The 23,412-nt window shown below is 33.1% G+C and overlaps 1 protein-coding gene across 9 annotated transcripts in view; it reads left to right on the top strand.

Moving 5' to 3' along the window:
• The window catches only part of MARK1 (microtubule affinity regulating kinase 1), a 162,977-nt gene that overhangs the window by 115,423 nt on the left and 24,142 nt on the right, over positions 1–23,412 (top strand). For all 9 annotated transcript variants that reach the window (XR_008916221.1, XM_007481424.2, XM_056815962.1 and 6 more), the window contains exons 8-13: positions 1,950–2,186; positions 2,291–2,410; positions 14,516–14,615; positions 15,867–15,979; positions 18,491–18,644; positions 22,025–22,218. Coding sequence is in view for 8 of the 9 variants with exons in the window: in XM_007481424.2 (XP_007481486.1) it covers positions 1,950–2,186; positions 2,291–2,410; positions 14,516–14,615; positions 15,867–15,979; positions 18,491–18,644; positions 22,025–22,218 (918 nt within the window). In the remaining variant the exon portion in view is untranslated. The remainder of the gene's footprint in view (positions 1–1,949; positions 2,187–2,290; positions 2,411–14,515; positions 14,616–15,866; positions 15,980–18,490; positions 18,645–22,024; positions 22,219–23,412) is intronic.

Consider the following 23,412-nt stretch of genomic DNA (forward strand, 5'->3'; position numbering starts at 1 on the left):
GGGCTGCCCAATTTCACTCTCCAAGATAAAAGATAAACATACTGATAGAGAAGTTTTCTGTTTTCCATATGTAACTATATGTCATAGGCTAGATAATAGGCATTCTTTATACTCTTGAATATTCCTCTGCAAATTGTTAGGTCACATAGTGGAGGAAACTGAAATCCATAACAAATAAACTGTAAATAATTGCTGGGATAAAGGATTCCATCAAGGAAACTTTTTTTGAAAGTAGATTGGTCATACAAGAATGAGGTTTAACTATTGAGCAACCTGTATGCCACACTGGTACTCTCACAATGATAGGAGAAAGTGAAGGACTCTAATACATTACATGGACCATTTGTGTGGACTTAAAAGAAAACCTGAACAAGAGACACATAGGTTGGGATTGGACATACTCTGCTAGGAATTGCTAGAAGGCTTGTCCAAATCAATGAGATCATAAATCCATTTGATTGGGAGAACTTGGGTTCAAATTTAACTTCAGATATGTTCTACCTTTGTCATCCTAGGCAAGTTAACTTGACTCCATTTGCCCAACCCTTTGTATTCTTCTGTTTTAGGATTGACACTAAGACAGAAGGTAAGGGTTTTTTTTTTTTAATCCATCTGGATATTTGAGCTTGCTTTCTCAGAAATGCACATTTTTCTAAAAATATTTTTTAAAAGTTTTAGTTTACTATCACTTATAGCATCACAAATGTATCTTATCCCTTTAAAATCCTTTTAATATTTTTTGGAATCTGAATCAAAATTTTTTTAGCAAAGCTTTTGAAACAAGATAGTATTTATAATTTAACTAGTTGGTTCTTGACTAGTTAATTCTTGATGTGTCAATTATTTATGGCAATAACTTCTCTGTTATGTTTATTATGGTAGAATCATTTTTTTAATATGGGAAGGAAAAGTTTATTACTAGAGTTTATTATTATTACATTTTTGTTGAATACTGTATATTTTTGGTGAATGTATACTACCCAGGTATTTAGATTTTTCTACTTTTTTACTAGATATACACTTAATTCCTTCAGTTTGTTTGGTTGTTTTGAGGAGCTAACTTGGTGGTGGTACAGTGAATAGAATGCAAGGCCTGGAGTCAAGAAGACTTGAGTTCAAATCCACCCTCAGACACTTACTAGCTGTGTGACCCTGAGCAAGTCACAATTCCTGTTTACCTCAGTTCCTCGTCTGTTAAATGGGGATAATAAAACCTCCCTCCCAGAGTTATTATGAGGATCAGATGAGACCATTGTAATTTGGAACAGTGCCTTGGGCACATAATAAACAGTATATAAATGTTAGCTATTATTAATACCTTAGTTTCCTCATCTATTGAATGAGGGAATTGTCTATCTATCTGTCTATTTAATAGGATCTTTGAATGGATTCGGTAAAAGTCCTAGTTCTGATGCTCAATGTGTGATCATGGGCAGTTATCTTAAACTCTTTCAGCCTTAGTTTCTTTATCTAAAATGTGAATATAACTTATAGTACTTATCCTATCAGAGTTGTAAAGTTCAAGTGAAGTAATACATACATATTTTACAAGTCAAAAAGCATATAAATTTCAGGTTTTCCTATCATTATTATTATATCATAAACATAAAATGATTCTGAAAAAGTTTAAGTGAAAGCTGCATTTTTAAGGATATATTATCTATAACCCATTTTTATATTTTAAAAACCAAGTTTGTTAAAATTAAACTGAACATGTACATACTGAAAGATAAGGCTGTATTTCTAAGACCTTGAACTGGTATTTATTTGAATTTGATAAATATATAAAGTTGACTTACTAAGATATTGAGATGATATTTAGTAAATAAGAACAATAAAAGGAAAATTTTTAATTATCTGAAGCATGGTTTTAATTAGGTAAATTGCGTTTTTATATGAAAACTTTCCTTTGCAAATCATTTTCTTTTTTTTAACATTTTCCTCCTTAGGCAGAGAATCTTCTTCTTGATGCTGACATGAACATTAAAATTGCTGACTTTGGTTTTAGTAATGAATTTACAATTGGAAACAAATTAGATACATTTTGTGGCAGTCCTCCCTATGCAGCTCCTGAACTTTTCCAAGGAAAAAAATATGATGGCCCTGAAGTAGATGTATGGAGTCTTGGTGTCATTTTGTATACGTTAGTCAGCGGATCATTACCATTTGATGGTCAGAACCTAAAGGTAACATTTTAAATTCAGGATAAGTTTTTACTTTAAAGCTTTCTAGCTTTTGTAGTAAGCTGTATACATACATATAAACATTTATTTGTTTATTTTTTGTAAAGGAACTACGGGAGCGAGTCTTACGAGGAAAGTATCGTATTCCTTTCTATATGTCTACAGACTGTGAAAATCTTCTGAAAAAATTATTAGTACTGAATCCAATAAAAAGAGGCAGCTTGGAAGTAAGTAATTTATGGAAATAAACTTTAGTATAAAATTCCAGTGATGGAAAAGCTTAAAGCTTTCCTAGAACTTTTGCAAAAGTCTATGCTTTTTAGGAAAATTGGCAGTTTTTAATGCATAGAAAGAAGTTATATGAAAAAAGTTATATGAAAAAAAAACACAATTTACATGGCTTATTCTTTATCCAGTGAGAACTTTCTGGAAAGAGATTTGTTTCTTATTTGTTCTACTGTAAATTATTGGCCATGGGGCTTTAAGACAATATAAAAGTAGAGAAATACAATTGATTTTTACTTGTAGTGAAAGATCCTAGCTGAAAAGTTAATGAGTTAGTTATTTAGAAATGGTAACAAGAGTACCTTGAATAATATGGTCAGTATTTGGTAATTATTGGATGAATTAAACTATCACAAATTCAAATTTAATGAATAGTTAATAATTCCAAATAAAATAGATAACTCAAAATCGTGTAGTAATTCAAATCTTACAGAATGCTTTTGTTAAAGAAATAATATAAGCTAGGCAGTACAAGAGATATCAGCTAATGGAGAGTTTTAGTAAAGTGTTCTCTGGGCCAGTATAGAAAAACATAGTTTTTAACTGGGACATATAGGAAGTGTTATCTGAGTACTTAATATAGTGTCATAAACCCCATAAATATTTAGTAAATGTGGCTTATCCATTTTGATGATAAAACCCATTGTTTAACTGTTTTAGAAGCCATTTGTGACAGAGATACTAGTCTTCAAAATAGCTAATGCCCGTATTTTCTTCTGATGCTGTGCATTTAGAAATAGATTATTCCTTGAGTGTTTTGCCCATCTATTTTTAGAAATATTATAGTATGTACTAAAATGATTTCAACAATCCAGCATGTATTGTGCACTAGTGACATTTTTGTTTCATTTGTCTGCCTTAATAGAAAGGGTAGAAAATTCAGATCATTAACTTCATTTAAACTGTACTTTTTTAGTGTAGCAATTGGGCTTTCTGACACGGATTCCATGCTGGTTAGGAAGCATCCTAATAGTGAGCCATCCCTGTGTACAGAGCTCTCAGGTTAGTTTGGGCTTTGTAATTTTTTTCCACAAGTGTTTTTCACTAAAGGATAACATGTTTGGTGGAAGTCAAGAGATGGTGGAAATTAAGGGACGATGACCTCTGTTGGGAATGATACTAAACTATGTCTTTGAATCAGCATAAGATTTATTTTTCTGAGATATATATTTGAATGGGATATATTTCTTCCATTTTATAGTTTTGTGTGTGTTCCCCCAAACTCTGAAATAAACAACGTAGATAACTTTTAAAATTGAAAATTATATAACAGAAAAACTCAGCTTTGTTCAAAATCTTTTTTAAAAATGAAATTGATTGTTATATGTAATTTATAATATTTAGCCTATTTCTTTGTTTTGGGTTAGACCTGTGATTTCATTGGGAATTCCCAGTATGGACACTCTTCACTATTGCAAATCAGCAACTATCCTACAATTTATAGCCTTAGAAAATTACCTGGGGCAATAAAAAGTCAAATAAACTGCTTTAAATCAAACATTATCTTTCAGAGATAAGATTTGAACCCAAGACTTACATATAATTAGACCAGTTACACTGCACTACTTCTTGGAGTTTAGATTGTTTATGTCTAAGTCATAACTTATGATTCTCTTACCTAACCATACCCCCCCCCTTCATAGAAGTGCCCTTTTCCTGAATTTTTCTTCAAGTGATTACTATCATGAAGTGATAACAATGAGATAATCCAATGAATAGAATGAAAAGAATGCATAAAAATGGTTTACAGATAGGTATCATTTAAATTACTTTGAGTAGTTAAAAAAATTTACTTAGGTGATTTAAATTCATAGTGGTTAAATTAGGATAACTTCTGCCATTAACTTTGAAGTAAACATTATATATAATCCGATTTAGTTTGAAAAGCTAGATTACTGTTATATTCCTGGTGACTAGATGTTTTTACATTATTGACTTCATTAAGACCATCTACAGAAAAGCCTTCTAGTTTATCACATCTGAATGTGACAACTGTGGATCAAAGAGGCCATGTTGTAAAAACTTAGTTTTACAATTCCCTCAAAAGGCTTTTTGGAGAGAGGAGAGCATTTGGAATTTATTTTAAACAAAACCTCAGAAATTTGGCTTTGATGTAGCAGGGACTTCTATTTTTAATTTGTAAGTTAAAAAATTTTTTTTATTTCTCACCTCCTTATTCCATGATACTTTGCAAACCATATGTGAAGAACCACAAGTTATGAATGGAAAAGACTTTGTTATTTAGCTTTCATAATTTCTTCTTTCCCAATGAAATTTACTCAAATTAAAAATTGTTTTTGATGACTTCAGTAAACTAATAATGTTTTTACCTCACATATGTAAGTTTTTATAGCTATAATTTAAATTTAACTATCATTCTTATTAATTTTTTAAATATATATGTATATAAATTTATTACCTATTATCCTTATACTTCCTTTCCTTTGGAGGTATAGTGGGAAAAAAATTAGTGAAATCAATATTCATTTTTACTGACTTCACATAGAATGTTGCAGTTTCTGAACAAGTAGTCAAATGATGATTTTTTTCATGTTTAAGATATATATATATATATATACACACACATACACACTTTCAACATTTGATAATTGAATTAATGGGTGTGAGTAGTATATTCATGATCTTAGAAACTATCTCTTTTACATTTGAATATGAATGTATATAGTGATCTATGAAATGGCAAGTGCTTCAAACCAGATGTTTCTCTACAGCTGATTTGAAAAATATTTCCATAATAGGAATGTACTATATCACTTCTGAAATCATCGACCCAATGCTCACTTCATTGCCTCTTCTCCCTACTAATCTTCCCTCTTTTATTTCTCCCCTTCCTTAATGTAGACAAGTAATTGTGAAATAAAAGTTATTTAGGAAAGAATTTTGCTATCAAAATCAAATAATGTTACAGTTGGAAGGACATTTATCAATAGCCTAAATCTCATTTTACAAATAAGGAGGCTGAGGCCAATGGACTTAAGTGATTTCCCAAAGTATTTTCTTGCAGCTTCTAGGCTAAGGCAACAGGCAAAATATCTTTTACATATCTGTAAAAAATATTTATGTATTTGCAGCAGGTAATAATAATATTATTATAATAAGGTAGAATTCACATAGACTTTAAAAAAGTTTTGCAAGGGGTTTGCTCGTCTTTTAAAATGAGTTTTTATTGACGTCTTTGTTTTTGTAAATCATCATAGTTATTACAAAAATCCCTCCCTCACCCCTTCCAGAAAGCCATCCCATATAACAGATAGTATTTTTTAAAGAGGAAAATAAAGTCAGCATAATTGATTAATACAGTGAAAAAGTCTTATAACATATCATTGTATAACACCTGTGGACCTCCCATCTCCATGAAAGGTTGAGTTGAGGGTGTTTTCTCATTTTCCTTTATTCAATTCATTCTTGATCTTTATAATTTTGTTATATTCGCTTTTTTTTTTTTGGTGTGTCATTCTTCTTTCCCTTTACCTTAGTGTAGTCACTATATCTTGTTTTTATAGTTTTGCTTATTTGATTCTGCATCGGTTCCTTTAGATCTTTTAAAATTTCTTTGTATTTATAACACATTTTTAGTGAATAGTGGTATTCCATTACATTCCTGTGTAATAATTTCTTTGGCTATTCTTCAATTGAAGAGTATCTACACTGTTTCTAGTTCTTTGCTATCACAAAAAGGGATGCTATAATTATTTTGTAATTTTTTTCTTATTGGAGGCTATTTTGGAGTATAAACCCAGTAATAGAGTCTAATTCAAAGGATATGGACATTTTAGTCACTTAATTTATTTAATTCTCAATTGCTTTCCAAAATATTTGTTCCATTTCACAATTTCACCAACAATGTATTAGTGTGCCTTTCATTCCACAATTCCTCCAATATTAACTGTTGCCACTTTTTGTCATCTTTGCCAGTTTGCAGGGTGGGATGTAAAACTTCAGGATTGATTGGAGCATTCTTTCATGTGATTGTCAATACTTTGCAATTCTTCTTTTAAGAAATGTTTGCTCATATTCTTTGACCACTGATTTATTGGAAAATGGCTGTTAGCCATATATAATTATTTGTTTACATATCCTTGTACGAAGGGTTTTAAAATATATTATCTCATTTGATCTTCACAGCAACCCTATGAGGTAATGCTGTTATCATACCCATTTTGCAAGGAGGAAACTGAGGCTGAAAGGTTAAAAATTGCACAATTGGCACAGCTAGTGTGAACCAGCTTAGTGCCTAAGTGAAGATTTTAACCTGAGTCTTTCTGAATCCAGGTCCGGCACAAAATGAAAACTCATTATAAGCTGTCCAAATTCTTATGTGACTTTGCATATTAAAATATTTTAGAATAATATTTTTATGATAGCCTTTATGTTTTTACCTTTTTATGAATTTACAACTTAAATATATTTATATTGTCTTGGGATAATTAAAATGATTCTTTATAAACATCTGACATTTTGTTAATATTGTTTTCATATTGTCAATAATTTTGCTTCCATTCTATTGATAATGATAGCAATCACGATAATTTCTTTTATTAAATTTGAATCATAGTTTTGTCAGTTTTCCTGGTTGGGGTCATCTGGCCATGTATGATATAATTTGCTTTTGCCCTCCTGCCCCTTATGCCAGCCAGCCTCAGATTAAGTGAGAATCCTTTTGTTCTAGCAGTGACTCTCCTCTGTCCTTTGCGCCTATAGTAGCTTTTGAAACTCCCCACTGCCTTCCAAGGCTAACCCAGGTGGCCAGAACAGGAGAGCTATCTACACAAAAATGATATAGACTTCCCTATTTTTGTCAGCAATTCAGTTCAAACCCTTTTATTATTTCTTGCTTTAATTCATTCATAAGTGTTATTCCTGGACTCAGAATTATGAAGAAATCTCTAATTAATTAATTACCTATATATATGTATTTACCCTCATAATCTCCCAATCTCAAATTAAAAAGAAAACCAAGAAAATATACTCTCCACATAAGTACATGCATTAGATATATTTTTTATTCTGTTTTAAAGTAGCAACTGCTATTGCTAGAATGTTTCTGTGGTATGAAACAGACATCATTCTTGGTGTAGGATAGAGCATAACAACAGATAACTTAAAGGAAGAATTTTATATCATTCACTCTTCTACTTCTGCTCAGCAACCTTTCTCCTTATCTTTTCCTTTCTTCCCTTCTTTGGAATGATGTACCAGTCCTACAAAGAGACACAAGTGATGAACCGAAACTGCAACTCCATCCACTCTTGGAACAAAGGTGCTTAAACCCAAAGATGAACTTTGAAATTTAAAAAGTAATATTATCTTTCATTCGCTTGCAAATTTTATCTCCTTTTTTCTTTAGCTCTTAAAAAAACAAACAAACTTGTCAGCCCTACTTACATATCAACATTCAAGATATGCTGAATGAAGAAACTCAACATGTCCAAGACCAAATTCACTGTCATTTACCCCTGCACCCCATTTGGTTCATACCTACCCCAAATGAAACCTTCTGCTTTCAGATTCTTTGTTTCTTTCAATGATACTATCAAGAACCCAGAGTTGAAGTTGAAAGTCATATATGACTTCATTCTCTTCCTCCTCATTCTTCCTTTCTTTCCATTCCTAAACCCACTGCCCTGGTTTAGGCCTCTCCCTTTCACTTCTCAAATACTGTCTCCTGGTTAGTCTTATTACTTCTGATCTCCTCATTCCAATAATTTTTACATACTACCACTAGATCAGTTCTCCTAAAATGATATTTACTTCCCCTGCTTAAGAACATAAAATGATTGAATCAAGTCTAAGCTCTTCCTATAGGGCTTTAAAACTTTATGCAAGCTGAATCCATTTTTCTTTCTGGTTAAACCACTTTTTTCACTTCCTGCCTATATCCTAAATACTATTTGTTCTTCAAAGCCGGCCTCAGGCCTCTCCCCCTTCCTGAAAATCCATCTCACATTAAAACCCCTCTCTTATATTTTTCTCCTTTCTGCCATATCATTTAAGTATCTTCTGTCTGATGCTATTCTTTATATATCTGGTATATTTCCAGCTAAATTATAGAGTCCATGGAGACAGAGATATCTTGTACTTATTCAGAAATATTACAGTCAGAAAACGAATGTAAAGTATTTACATTTAGATATTTATATTTATAATATTCACATAGATCAATTGAGAATGTTAGGAGTTCTAAATTATATTTAATTTTGTAATTATTGACTACATAATTATGCTTTGGGAAATAAATATGAGGAAAAGAAAAATTAAACTATAGAAAGGAAAGAAAAATTAACTATGGAAGTTCACATTCAGTGCGCATTCAATCCATTATAATAAAAATATATTAAACAATTACAGTTTATCAGGCACTATGCCAGGTATCTGGAATACAAAGACAAAAATAAAAGCTTTTCTGCCAAGTTTTTTTTAATTGGTACTCTCCTGATGTATTTGTTTCATTCTATTAGATTTGTGGTTCTTCATAGTATGAATTTCCTCAAAATGGATATTTCATGTGTTCATTTTAGTGAACCACACTTTTTAAAAAACTTCAGTGTTCTATTAGTCTTTATGAGACACTTTTCCTTTATAAGGTAGACTAATTTTTCTGTCTTTTAGAAAACCATCAGTTCTCATGCTAATATGATTGACTTCAAGCATATGATGGAGATAATCACCATATTTTTAATTGACAAAAGTTGATATCATGTCATTTCTAATTTTTATGAAATTATCCATCCTGAACAAAGAGCATAGTTCTTCTCTTTAAGAGATTTTAGAGGCCGTGTTTACACATTTACACACACACACACACACACACACACACACACACACACACACACACACACCCCTCTTTCTACCGAAAATAGTCCCTTGATTTTTCCATAAAATAGTTACTCAATAAATTGTGACATATGGGTCACTAGTAGAATGCCAAAGGTTTCTGATGATTCCTGCTGTCTTCTCTTATCCTTTCTGACACTGTTTTCTGTAACAGCACAATAGAGACGCACAGAGACAATCTGAAAGAAGAAAAAATCAAGGCATATGATATTGCATAGAGTGGTAGCTAGTTCAGCTTTATGTAGTCATTCATTAGTAGACTTAACTAAAGCAATTTGTATTTTAGCCCGTGGTAGGCTCTACCTTGTTTAAGTTACTTAGGTTTGTGGAAACGTTTTATAGGAAAGAATAAAAATGCTTTTCACCTCAGCTTACTTCTGGAAATTTATTTCCGTTTGATTCTTAAGTGAATATATTTTCTATTATAATTGGGAGGTTTTTGCCTCTACACATTTTCAGCACTAATGAGGCTCATAGTTGCATGAGCATATAGAATGAGATCTGAAAGGTGTTGTAGATTCCTTCTCATCAAACTTGCTTATTTTATAGATTGGGGAAATGGAGACTCCATAAAGTGAAGTGACCTGACCAGGTTCACATAGGCAGCATTAGTCTTTCATAGAATAGGGGCCCAGTCATGAGGTATTAAACTATCTGTAAAGTGGCCAAGTGATTCTGTTATGAGGTAGGAATAAATCTTTTACGTGAATCACAAAGGAAGCAGCCATTAAATGAAAAGTGTTAGATGGGGTTAAGCTCCTCTTCCAATATTCTCCTAGACTACTTGAACTCAACTTTTAAAGGCTACCCAAAGGAATGAACTATCATCTTTATCCTGTAGCCACTATTGCCTTTTTTATTCATTTTGGGACTAATTCCTACCTCATAAAGCTATCACCCAGATGATCTAATTTTTGTAATTTAACACTTCATTACCTTAATTCTTTTTTGTGATTAGTTGTTGGCTAACATTTATTAAACTATGTGTTAAATTAGATCTAAAAAAGACCAGCTCCCTTACAAGATATAACTAGACATATCTGTGATGATTTAAAGCAGTGCAATCATGTTTTCAAGCCACAATGTCACAAAATTAAACAACTAAAGGCCATTGTAGAGATCATCTAGTCTAATTCCTTTGTCTTATAGCTTAGGCAGCTTATCCATTGTCACATATAGCAGAACTAAGCCTATTAATTCCCAATACAAAGTTTTTCAATAGATTACATTGGACCCATTATTAGAAATTCAATAAAATGGATATAAGCATACTATATTGATGATATCAAGGGTTCAAAGTTATATGACCCTGGGCAATTCATTTAATTGCTCTAATCTCACTTTCCTCAGTAGAAGATACTCTATATTTAGAGGCAGAAAACCTGTATTAAGATCTCAGCTCTGCCATTCCATTTAGTAGATGTGGGATCATCGTCCAAATATCTCTCTGGGCCCCAGTTACCTTATCCATAAAATGAGAGCCAGATTAGATAAACCTTAATATACCTTTTAACTCTAAATAATATGAGTTTATTTAGTTATGTATAGTATAACATTTTATATATTAAAGCTCATCTATAACAAATGTAACATTAGATAGATAGCCCAAGTGTTGCACTAGTACCCATGAAAAATAAAATACCTAAAGGAAGGCCTCCTACATATGGCACAGGTTCTCTATGAACAAATACGGACCAAAAGAATCACACAGGATGAAAAGGTTTGGAAAGGTTATAAGTACAGACGAACAAAATACCAGACTGATAGTGAGATCACAGATGTATTGAGTACTCACTCTGCCAGAATGATGATAATACTTCAAAGATCTTTATTTTATTGATGTGGATATGCCTTCCATCTCTTCCATCTGTTCATGTTATAATACTTTATACACACACACACAAATATATATATATATATATATATATATATATGCCCCTACTATGTGCCAGTCATCATGCTAAACCTTTTGCTCTTATTAATATTTGCAAAGTGCTTAGTACAGAGCTTGGCATGCAGTAGGAGGTTACTTTGATGGGCATGTAGTGTCAAAGTCTAAAAGTAGAAGCAGAGCCAGGAAGTGAATGGAATTTGGACTTTGGATTGTTATGACCAAAATATTCATCACCTGTTGATACTCTTCTCCACATCTGACTATAGACTGCCTAAGACAGCAGACATCACTTGGCCCATGCTCAAAGCATTTGCAGTATGATAGGACCTAATGCAACTTCTCACTTTTCTGTTGTCTAGCATTTGAGAATACCAAATCATTTGAGTGAATACCAAAATCATTGAGTCATCAGAGTAAAACTTCAGTAAAGAAGTTATAATAAACATTTAATGTTTAGCTTTTCTTAAAGTTTTAAAAGGCCTTGAGGAATTACTTAGGTTCTCTAGGACTTTTTAAGGGAGGAATTTGTTGCTGCCTTTTTCTTTCAATAAATGTGTCAAAAATAGACATCAAAAAAATAGACATCGACTGAATCTTAATATTGAAAGGACTAAGGATTTTAGTTTTGAGGGTCTAGAGAACTAAAATTTCATGAATTGAATTATCTAGATGGACATTTCATGGTCCTTTCTTCCTTCCTAATAAAGAATATTTGTTTTTAATGATAGAGGGATGAGTAATCATTACCAAAAGCCCTTTGCTTTTGTAAAGGCACAAAGTATTTATTTAGTAGCTATTGGCCTCAAAGCTGTTTTCTTTTAATCACCAACTGACAGAGTCAGATTCTTTACCCACATGCCAAATTAGGTCACTGTTTACCTTATGTAGGTATAATAATAGTATCTTATTTAAGAAATAATATATAAACCCTTCTTTAATATAAGTCAAAGAGGCCTGACCCATAGAATAGTTTTACACACACACACACACACAATTGCATGCATGCAATCATTTTTTAGCCACAGCAATTGACTAAAGGTATGAGAAATTGATATCTCTTTCAGTAGAAGGATGCATACACTGGTATCATCAGAGATCCTTGAAACACTAAAGTAATCACATCTCCCATCCATGGATTCTGATCAGCTCTTTAGAAAAATACTGGTATTTTTCTTATTTGTGATTTTGTTTTTTTTTGTTGTTGTTTTTAAACATGACTGGAGAATTGAAAGGGCAAATGAAAGATAAGAAAGGTATCAATATGAAAAGTTCATATCCTTAGAAGTATTTTACCTCTACTGAGTAAAAGTTAGCAGCTCTGCCTTTAATACTGGGTAGCTAAGTCCTGCTTTTCTTTCTCTTTGAAGAAACATTTAAAAAATTTTTTTCTCACTATTCTTATACTTTCCTGTTGTGGTGATGTATATTCCCTGATCATTGATTGTTACCTGATCACATTAATATTTTTCTAAATTTTAATTTGGAGAAGTCACTGAGTTTTCTTTTTAATGAATCAGCTAGATAGTGAAATGAAATTATATTGCCGGAAGTGATTACAAACAAGTGTCATTGTTGCTTTAAAAAAAAACCGTTACAATTCATAGTATGTCATTAGTAAACATATACAAATTATGTGCAGAATTTTTTGAAAATTTCCTTCTACTCCTCCTGATTACTTGGTATATGAATACAATCCTTTGGAACATCCTGGTGGAGGACATTACAGCATAATCAGATATATATATATATATGTATATATATATATATATTTTACGTAATAATAGAATTCACATTTGGAACTCTACTTTTGTAATCTAGTTGTCAGTTTTATTAGGAAATAGGAAGAATACATTCTCTAAGTAGATATACTTAGCCATAAAGAGAGCTTTAACTTTTACAAATTAACAATTAAAACATTAGAGCATGGGGTTTATGCACAAGAAAAATTCTTTAGAAAGGAAGGAGAAATTATGCTTTGGGCACCACATGATAGTTAAGATTAAACAGTAAATAAAGAAAATATGTTGAAACGTAGATGTATAACATGCGTCAGATAATAGAGAATATAAAATAATTTTTAAAACATTTTTATAATTCAGAGTTTCCACCTTGTGTTTTCCTCTTATTCCTGACTAACCTTATCTAGGTTTCCAAATTAGCTTCCTGGTTGCTCTCTCTTAACTCAAAGCTCAGTTCTGTTCCTTGGCTTGAATCTGACATCAGTGATCTTTTCATGTCCTTAATCATCTCCTTTCATTCCATGTCTTACCCTATTCCTAGCCCTCTGCTTTGATGCTATTTCATTATCTGTGCTGTGTTTAATGAATAAGCCTAATTCCTTTTCTTGTGATTTCTTCTTTTCTGTGCCTAGTAAATTAAGATTTTCAAAAATAAGTTGTATTAAGTGGAGGATATAAGAAAAGAGAATTATCTTTTCAACATCCCCAACTGGTTTTTAGTTAAACTTATATTATTAGAACCCCAAAGACTCAATAATTTGTTGCCATAGTTGATATTCAAAGATAACACATTACACACTTCTTTTTGCTTGATTTTGGATTAGGATAAGAGAAAGAAACCTTTTGGACCAACAGTGGACTTAGATCAAGGGTCCCCAAACTTTTTACACAGGGGGCCAGTTCACTGTCCCTCAGACCGTTGGAGGGCCGGACTATTAAAAAAAAAACTGAACAAATGTGTATACTGCTGTCTGGGATAGCAGAGGCTGCAGCATTGACTGATGGGCCTGTCACACCTTGTACTGCCACCACTATACCAGGCAGCAGTATACTTCAAAATCCCCTCCCTCTGCTCACCGCTCACCATGATGATGTCTCCTATTGTACAGTCACGTAATCCTTTGCGTGGCACCTCATTCTCGTTCTGTTACTCTTAGAACAAGGCACCATGCAAAGGATTAAGTCACTGGAAGTAGTACTCTATGTGAGTGGTGCCACGCTTTGCAGCGCCACCACATATAGTGCTCCTCTCACTGACCACCAGTGAAAGAGATGTCCCTTCCTGAACTGTGGTGGAGGCTGAATAAATGACCTCAGGGGGCTGCATGTAGCCCATGGGCCTTAGTTTAGGGACCCCTGACTTAAATGGTAATGGCATCTCTCAGGTGAATGTCTGTTATACAGCTCCATTAGAATCATTTTCTCCCTTGCTTGAGTCTCACACAAACGTCAGTAACTTCTTATTAAGTAAATGATACATTCACAATTCCGAAAGTAAAGCTGAAATAAGTAGTGGAATATTCTGATTGACCAAATATAATATAGAGTTTATTTTCTAGCAAATAATGAAAGATCGGTGGATGAATGTTGGTCATGAAGAAGAAGAACTAAAGCCATATACTGAGCCTGAACCAGATTTCAATGACACAAAGAGAATAGGTGAGTATAATTGTTGATTGTGTTTCTGGGCTAGAAATTAGACTCTTTTAGTACAATATCTGTCAAAATGGAGAAAATGTTAAACTCTGAAGCTGACATTTATATAGTGCTCTCAGGTTTACAAAATACTTTATATTCATTATGTCATTTTACCTTCCCAAACAACCTGTCAGGTCAGTCCTGCAGGTATTGGTGTCATTATTTTACAAGGCTCAGGGAGCTTCTGTTACCCAAAAGTAAGAGTCAAAGGTGATATCTGAATTTAGGTCTTCATTGCTATTTATGTGATACCACACTGATTATAATTTGTGAATATTAATAAATATTTGAATTTTTCTATGTAAGTATAATTTGAAAGTCAAACTTTATTTTTTAATGAAGAAATAAAAATATTCTGCATTTTTAAAATGTAGTTTATCAATAGTCTGTTCTATACATAATCTTCATAAAGACCAGTTTTAAAACAATCCACATACACAGAACCACTTGCCATTTCTTTTGATTTCCCTAAATAGTAAGAAATAATTGAGGAATAACAGGAAAATGTAGCATATATGCCAATGAAAATCTTAGAGGGTCAGATTTGAAAATGTAGTCTGAGTTGAAGAATACCTCTAGTTCTCTTCACATGATCAACAAGGGCTGCTCCCAGCTGTTCCATTCCCATGTCTTTTTGTCATTTCTCCCATTTACCTCAAGGTCCTCTTAAATCCACCTCCCTTTATGTGAGGAGTAACTCTTATCTCTTTCTTTGGGAGACAGTGACAGTACTTCCTACCTTGCTACTGGAACATCTGATTAAAGGTGGGGGGAGAGAAAAGCATTCTAGAACATTTTTCCACTAGGAGAAAATTAAAACACTTCTTCACCACTGCAAACTGTACCAACAGATCAGGAAGCAGAAAGCAAGTGGCATATGGTTCACTGTCATCCACTATGAGTGTTGGAGGATTTGTGTGTGTAAGTGTACCTGGCTAGACAAGGGAGGTCAGCTCAGGAGTGTGGTAGACAGTGACAAATAACCTGGATTGATGAGGATCATCTGCATTTGAGTAATAGGGAGTATATGATATATGTATGCACGTGTTAATTCAAAGGTTTAAAAATGTGTCCTGAGTGCACATTGTAAGATCAGGACTTAATTGTCAAATCTGGACGTTGCAAATAAGCTCATTTTGTTTGTTTATAAGAATATAATCTGTTTACCAACTAACAGTAGTTTTGTGGTTTTCTGAATTTTCTTGACTGTAGACATTATGGTAACAATGGGTTTTTCAAGGGATGAAATAAATGTATCCTTAATAAACCAGAAATATGATGAAGTCATGGCCACTTATCTACTTCTGGGCAGAAAACCACCTGAAGTAAGTATTTCTTCCTGACTTTCTAAGTAATATGAATAATTTCAGTTTACTGACTATAATTGCTAAGTATAAGATACCATTAACATACTCTTTTTTGTGGGGAGTGCAACTGTGAATTTGTCACTATAAGATTAAATTCCCTCCACCAGAGCAAAATGACAACTCAACCAACCTACAGTCATTTTTATAATTTAATTTTTAAAAATTATAAATGTGATAAACACCCCAAAACCTAAACATTTCCATATACAAAGTAGATTAAAAAGATTACATGTGAAGCCTCTAATCTCTGTCATATATAGCTTGATTTTATTTTTTGAAGAAATATATAATAAATTCCTCTTGCTACTTCCAAACACCTACTTGTGTTTTCTTCTGAACTTTCTTCTGTTCTCTTTAATAATTTTTCCTTTTTGTGGCATTGCCAAATCTCCTTTCTCTCCTAAACTAGCCTAATTGGGAGGGGAGAGAAAAAAAAAGGGGGAAAATAAAACAGTTCTTACAAAAGGGCTTAGTCAATCAAAACACATCCAAACATATGCTGTGTCCAAAAATGTGACTTGGTTTTCAAAAGCATCCTGAATTACTAGAGAATTGTGTCTTACACATAGTTATACAGCTGAGATCTATCAAAGATAGTAGTGAACCCATGTTTCCCTGGCTCCAAGACTAACCTTCTATCCACTATACTTCACTGTTGTAGTCTTTGCAATACAGATATACCTCAGAAGCATTGTGGACTTGGTTCCAGGCCATCAAAATAAAGCAAATTTATAAAGTTAGTCACATAAACTATATGGTTTCACAGTACATATAAAAGTTATATTTACACTACACTGTAGTTTATTAAGTATGCAATAATATGTCTAAAAATAATGTATATACCTTTGTTAAAAATATTTTATTGCTAAAAATGCTAACTATCATATGAACCTTCAGAGAGTCCTAATTTATTTGCTGGTGGAAGGACTTGCCTCAGTATTGATGACTGCTCTCTGATTGGAGTGGTGGTTGCTAAAGATTGGGGACATTGTGGAAGTTTTTTAAAATGAGGCTACAAAGAAGTTTGCTGCAACAATTGATTCTTTCACTTGAACATTTAGAGGCAATCGTGGGGTTATTAATTGGCCTAAATTCAATATTGCTGTGTCTCAGGGTTTAGGGAGGCCAAAAGAAACGAAGAGAGAGAGTTAGCAGCCTATATATGGAATAGTTAGGACACATATATTTATGAATTAAGTTTGACACCTTATATGAGCATAGTTGGTGGCATCCCCAAACAGTTACAATTGTAACATCAAAGACCCCACGTCACATATCACCGTAATAGATATAATACTATTGAAAAAACTTGAAATATTTCAAGAATTGCCAAAACATGACACATTCACAATGTAAACACATGTTTTTGGAAAAGTGGTACCAATAAACTAGCCACAACCTTCAATTTATTTAAAAAAAAAAATCTTCAGAACACAGTAAAAGCAAAGTGGGATAAAATAAGGCATAACTGTATCCAAAAATACTTAGTATCTAATACTCTAATTTATGAAATTTTAGGAAATAATTTAATTGATTCAAAATAGAATGGTAAATTTATAACCTGATTTCATTCCTCTGGAACTTAGTTCTAATGAAACTTGGATTAGATTTGTAGTGGTCATTTTTTGTAACAATGGGCCAGTGTAACATCTTCTTTAGAGAAAGGATAGTAACTAAAATCAGAGAAAAATTTGATGATAGAATGTATGCAAGAAGTGTTAGAATACAAACCTAGAAAAGATAAGAGACTAATTGAAACTTTGTTTAGTTTCAAGGAATAGCATATTTCCTTTGCTTGAAGGAGAGTGAATTAGAAGCAAAGAGATGAAATTTAAAAGCCATCCTCAAAAAGTAATAACTGAACCATAAGAACAAATTATCTCCTTTAAAGGAAAAAAGACAAATTAGTATAGTACTCAAGATATAAAAAGCTGTTCTTAGAATGTTCTTTATTATTCAATAAAACAAAAATGATTTCTAATTTTTTAAATATAAATTTTTATAAAGTATTTGAAAAATTTACTTTTTAAAAGTTATAAAGAGTAATCCTTACATTTTAAGTTTTTACTATTGATTCATATAAAAAGCACTCTTATGGATGATCCATGATACTCTAACCTTAATTATAAAATATTCTAGAAATTAATAGTATTCATATTAATGGAATATTAGAATACTTTAGTGAAACCAATGGTGAATGACTTTTGCATTAGAATTTTATAGATCCAAATTCAGAACTTTTATTAGAGAAGTGGCAACAAATGATTTGCCCTTGTCAAGCTTGCCACCCTGAAAATTCTAGAAACCAGCAGTCACTTTCAAACAAAAATTTTTTAATTTTGCTCACTTTTTGGGTAAAGTACTATAGGATAGTTTTTACATATTAAACTAATAAAGTAAGGGTATGTACCACTTCTTTTAAATTGTTTGAAAAAAAAAATCTTAGTGTCCTTTTTCTTTTGCTTCTAGTTTGAAGGAAGTGAATCTTTGTCCAGTGGTAACTTGTGTCAGCGGTCTCGACCTAGCAGTGACTTAAACAACAGTTCTATGCAATCTCCTGCTCATCTGAAGGTCCAGAGGAGTATATCAGCAAATCAGAAACAGAGGCGTTTCAGTGATCATGGTGGGAAGCATTTTCAATCCAGTAATATACAAATTCAGCAAGCAAGCACTAGTCATATAGGAAGCATTTATTAAGTGCTTGCTATATGCATGAGACTGTGGATACAAAAAACAAAACAAAACAAGCAAAGCAGGCTTTTCTCTAGGAGTTCTTTGTAATGTAAATAACCAAGTACATAAAAGAAAAAAGTATATATATAGAGAGAGAGACAGACAGACAGACAGACAGAGGAAGTTCATGGGAGAAACAGCATATAAAACAACTATGTACAAATGATTTATACATGATAAATTGGATAAAGCCAAGTGGGAAGGCACTAGCAATAGGGTTAGATTGGGGAAGGTTTCTGCTTAGTTGAGATTTGAAAGAAACCAAGGAATCTAGGATGCATGAAGATCAGGAAGAAGAGATCTCCAGCTATGGGGAACAGCCAGTGAAAATACCTAGTCAGAGAGATAGAATGTCTTGTACTAGACTGGTGTATAGAGTACATGGAATGGGATGGGGGTGTGGGGTTCATGAGGTGTAAGGTATAAAAAAACTGGAAAGATAGGAAGGAGTTAGATGATGGAGAGTCAAAAGGGGATTTTAGATATGATCGTAGAGATAATAGGGAACCCCCTGAAGTCAATTGAATAGGGATATGATATGATCAGATTTGGGCTTTAGGAAGGTCAACTTGCCAGTTAAACAGAAGATGGAATAGGAGAGACTTGAAAGAGGGAGACTAACACATAGGCTATTGCAATAGTTTACACAGCAGTGATGAGTCTATACCATTGTGGTTATAGTGTGAAAAGAGAGGAGGGCATATGGAAGAGACATTCTTTCATTATAAGATTTTGAAAGTAGAAATGATAGGACTTGGGGTATGATTGCATATGGTGAACAAAAGAGAGTGAGGGTGTTGAGAATAATATCTAGGTTACAAGCCTGCTAGGAAGATGGTGGTAAACTCCACAGAAATAGGGAAGCTGGGAAGAGAAGAATTTGAAGAAAAAAGATAAATTAGTTCAATTTTGTACCTGTTAAGCTTAAGAAATCTATGAGACATTCAATTTGATAAAGAGAACAATATGAACATTTCTACTAGGCAATTGTATTCTAGTTATAGAAACTCCAAATTTCTCATATTAAATTAATACACAGGATTGAGTAATATAGAAAGTATGAGCTGGATAAGTAGATCTGAGAATTATCATCATAGAGATGATATGAATCCTTGGGAGCTGATGAGGTCACCAAGTGAAATAGTATTGAGGAAGAAGAGAAATGGAGCCAAGATGGGGTTTTGGGGGACACACGGTTAGTGGAAGTAAGCTAGATGAATAACTGGCAAATGAGTCTGAGGAGTCATCAGACAGGTGTAGAATCAGGACAGAATAGTGTCATTAAAAGTTACAAAGAAAATATACAGGAGAAGAGAGCAAAGAATAGTGTCAAAGGCTGCATGGATGTCAAGAAGAATGAGAATTAAGAAAAGACCATTAGATTTTTTTAAAAACCCTTACCTTCCATCTTAGAATCAATACTGTATATTGCTTTGAAGGCAGAAAGTGGTAAGGGCTAGGCAGTAGGAATTAAGTGATTTGGCCAGGGTCATGTAGGTAAAGAGTGTGAGGCCAATCTTGAACTCGGGATCTCCTGTCTGATCTTGACTCTTAATCCATTGAATTACCTAGCTGTTCTCAAGGCCATTAGATTTGGCAATTAAGAGATTATTGACAACTTTAAAAGAGCAATGTCAGTTGAATAATTATGAGATCAGAAGCTAGCCCTGCAGAGGGTTTAGAAAGCTGGTGAGAGAAGTGGAAGGATCTAGTGTAGACTGTTTTCTTAAGGGGTTTAAAAACAAAAAAGAGGAGAGATACAGGATAATATATATAACAGGGATGGCCAGATGAAATGAGGATTTTTTTAAGGATGGGGAAGATACATTTGTAAATAGCAGAAAAGCTATTAGCATAAAGGAAAGTTTGAAGATTAGAGGAAGAATGGGGATATGAAAGAAAACCACCTGGTGAAGAAAATAAAATAGAATGGGATCGCTTATGCATATGGCAAGGAGAAGGGCCTTCTTCATATAAAACAGGAATGAAGGAGATAATGAAGGAAGATAACCTGAGTAATGTGAGATGAGAAAGGAGAAGAGGAAGCCCTTAACAAATAACATAATTTTTTTTTCTGTTAAAATATGAGGCAAAGGACTCAACTGAGAGGGTATGGTAAGGACCTAGTTGAGACTATATAACAAGTTTGTAATAAACCTATTCAGTACAGCTTTTTTACTTCTTGTTAGTTCTATTCATCAACATTTGAGTAGGAACAAAGAAGGTGAATAGGAAGAGTTATCTAGAAGTTGAGATTTGGCAAAGGGTAATTATGAGGAGATAAGGGGGCAAGGCACTCATATATACCAGGTAGGATAGAGTTGAATTAAGTTACCAAAAGGTCTATATACAGAAAGGAGTTGAGTGTAGTCAGTGGAAAGATAATGATCTTGGAATGATCTGAGGAGTGAAGACATTATGGTGAGGACAAGATTAACTATCACAAGGCAGAGCAAAAGATAGAATGATAAAAACATGGTCAGATATTGGAATTTTAGAATTCATGAGCAATACTTCTGGTAATAATAAGATCAAATGTATGACCATCTCTGTGTATAGCTGAGATGGAGTGATGGAGTGTAGATCATGAGAATTGACTATATAGAAGTAGTACAAATTAGTGTATTTGAGGACAGAAAAAGTTGGGGTGGAAAGAAAAACTTGAGTCAATCACTGAACTCATTGAGGCAGGAAGGAAATATCCTTGGAATTAGCAAATAACATTTATCAGAATTTTGATTGGATGATAAATTTGTATTGATTGCAGCCTCAAAGGAGGAAAGTTTACTTGGGTATGGAAGGTTTGGAAATAGGAGTACTCCTGTGAGTTGGAAGTATGAATGAAAATGAAACCAGGACTGGAAAGAGTGTCTAGGTTCATGAGGGAGCCAGATCTCAATGAAAGACTGAAGATGGAAGGAAAAAGGTTTGAAATTAAAGCCAATTTGTTTATTTTGAAGTAGGTATTATAGAGAACAAAGTGGAAAGGAAAGGGTTTATGACATTCTTTTTAAATATTGAAGATCTACATTTTTATGTGCCTATTTGTTCCTCATCCTTTTGAATTACTGATTTAGAGTATCAAAAATGGCATCTACTTATTACCCTTTTTGCCATGGTTTTTCAAAGAACATTCATGTTCTTTGGTTTAGATTTCAGCATAAAGTTTGCAGAGGTAGACATTTCTAAGATCAAAGAGAATCTATTGTAATTTATGAACAGAAAAAAACGAGTCATTTTCAGCTGATGATGATATGTTTTATTTTACAGTTGGTCCGACAATTCCTGCTGCTGTGTCATACACCAAAAGGGCTCAGGCAAACAGTGCGGAAAGTGAGCAAAAAGAGGAGTGGGACAAAGATGTATCTCATAAGCTTGGCAGCACTATAGTTGGATCCAAAGCAGAGATGACAGCAAGTCCTCTTGTAGGACCCGAAAGAAAAAAATCTTCTACTATGCCAAGTGTTCGTATATATTATTGCATGTAGAAGTATACTGTGATCATGATTTAAAATTCACATCTTCTGTTTTTTAAATTACAGAGTACATATGTTTATGTGACCTCATTTATAAACTTTAGAAATTACAGAAAGGTTAGAGTTATATCAATTCAACCAATATATGTTTAAATCTTACTCCATGTAAGATACTGCAGGGGATATCTACGTGAACAATGTGGTTTTTGAACTTTAGGAATTAACCATCTATTGGGGAACATAATTTGGTTCTGTTTTGTTTTATTTTAAAGAAGCTTATGACTTCATTGGAATAGGGCCCTCTCTGTGAGGAAGTTTACTAACCCAATGAAGATCAGCACTTGCTTTGCAACTTGAAGTCTTAAGAGTTGCCCAGGATATTGAATGGTTAGATGACAATACTAGGGTCACACAACAAGTATATATTAGAGGAAGGATCTGAGCTCAGACTTTTCTGACTCTTAAGACTATCTCTGCATTGTCAGTGCCATTTATACTCAAATACAGACAATATGAGTGTCATAATGGATGTACAGGTAGTAAAGTGGAAAAAGAACTAGACTTACTCAAAAGAACTGCACTTTTGGCTAAGTTCTGCCATATATTGACTTTGGCATTTACTAACTTTAGGAGTATGAGTGAGGAAGGCACCGAACTTCAGTTTCTTCATGGTAATAATAGTACACATACTATCTATTTCACAGGGCTGGTGTTAGAACATGCTTTATAAGCTTTAAAGTGTGTATAAATAAGAGTTGTTGCTATTATTACAAAGTGCTAGAGGTGGTTAATTGGTAGGATTTCCACAGTCAGAGGCCTTGTTTATAGGGAAGAGAAAATAGATCATAAGCAAAGGAACAGAACATGTATAGAGCACAGTAAATAGTGAAAACTCTCAGGTATGGAGGATAGATACATTGAAAGATGAGTAATGGGTTTAGAATATATGGAAGGTGATTTTGAGCCAGAGTATGGAGATACTCTGAATGTCTTGCTAAAAAAGTTTAAATTTTTTTAGGAAATAGGAATCTTTCAAAGACTCTCCAGCAGATGAATGACATAATTAGAGTAGTCATAAGAACATTTCTCTGGCAGTGGCATAGAGGATAGATTGGAAGAGAAAATGACTGGAGATGAAAAGCCAGCTAGGAGACAATTACCAAGTCTAGTAAAGAGTACCTG

This window comes from Monodelphis domestica, chromosome 2 (assembly GCF_027887165.1).
Source record: "Monodelphis domestica isolate mMonDom1 chromosome 2, mMonDom1.pri, whole genome shotgun sequence".
Lineage (NCBI taxonomy): Eukaryota > Metazoa > Chordata > Mammalia > Didelphimorphia > Didelphidae > Monodelphis > Monodelphis domestica.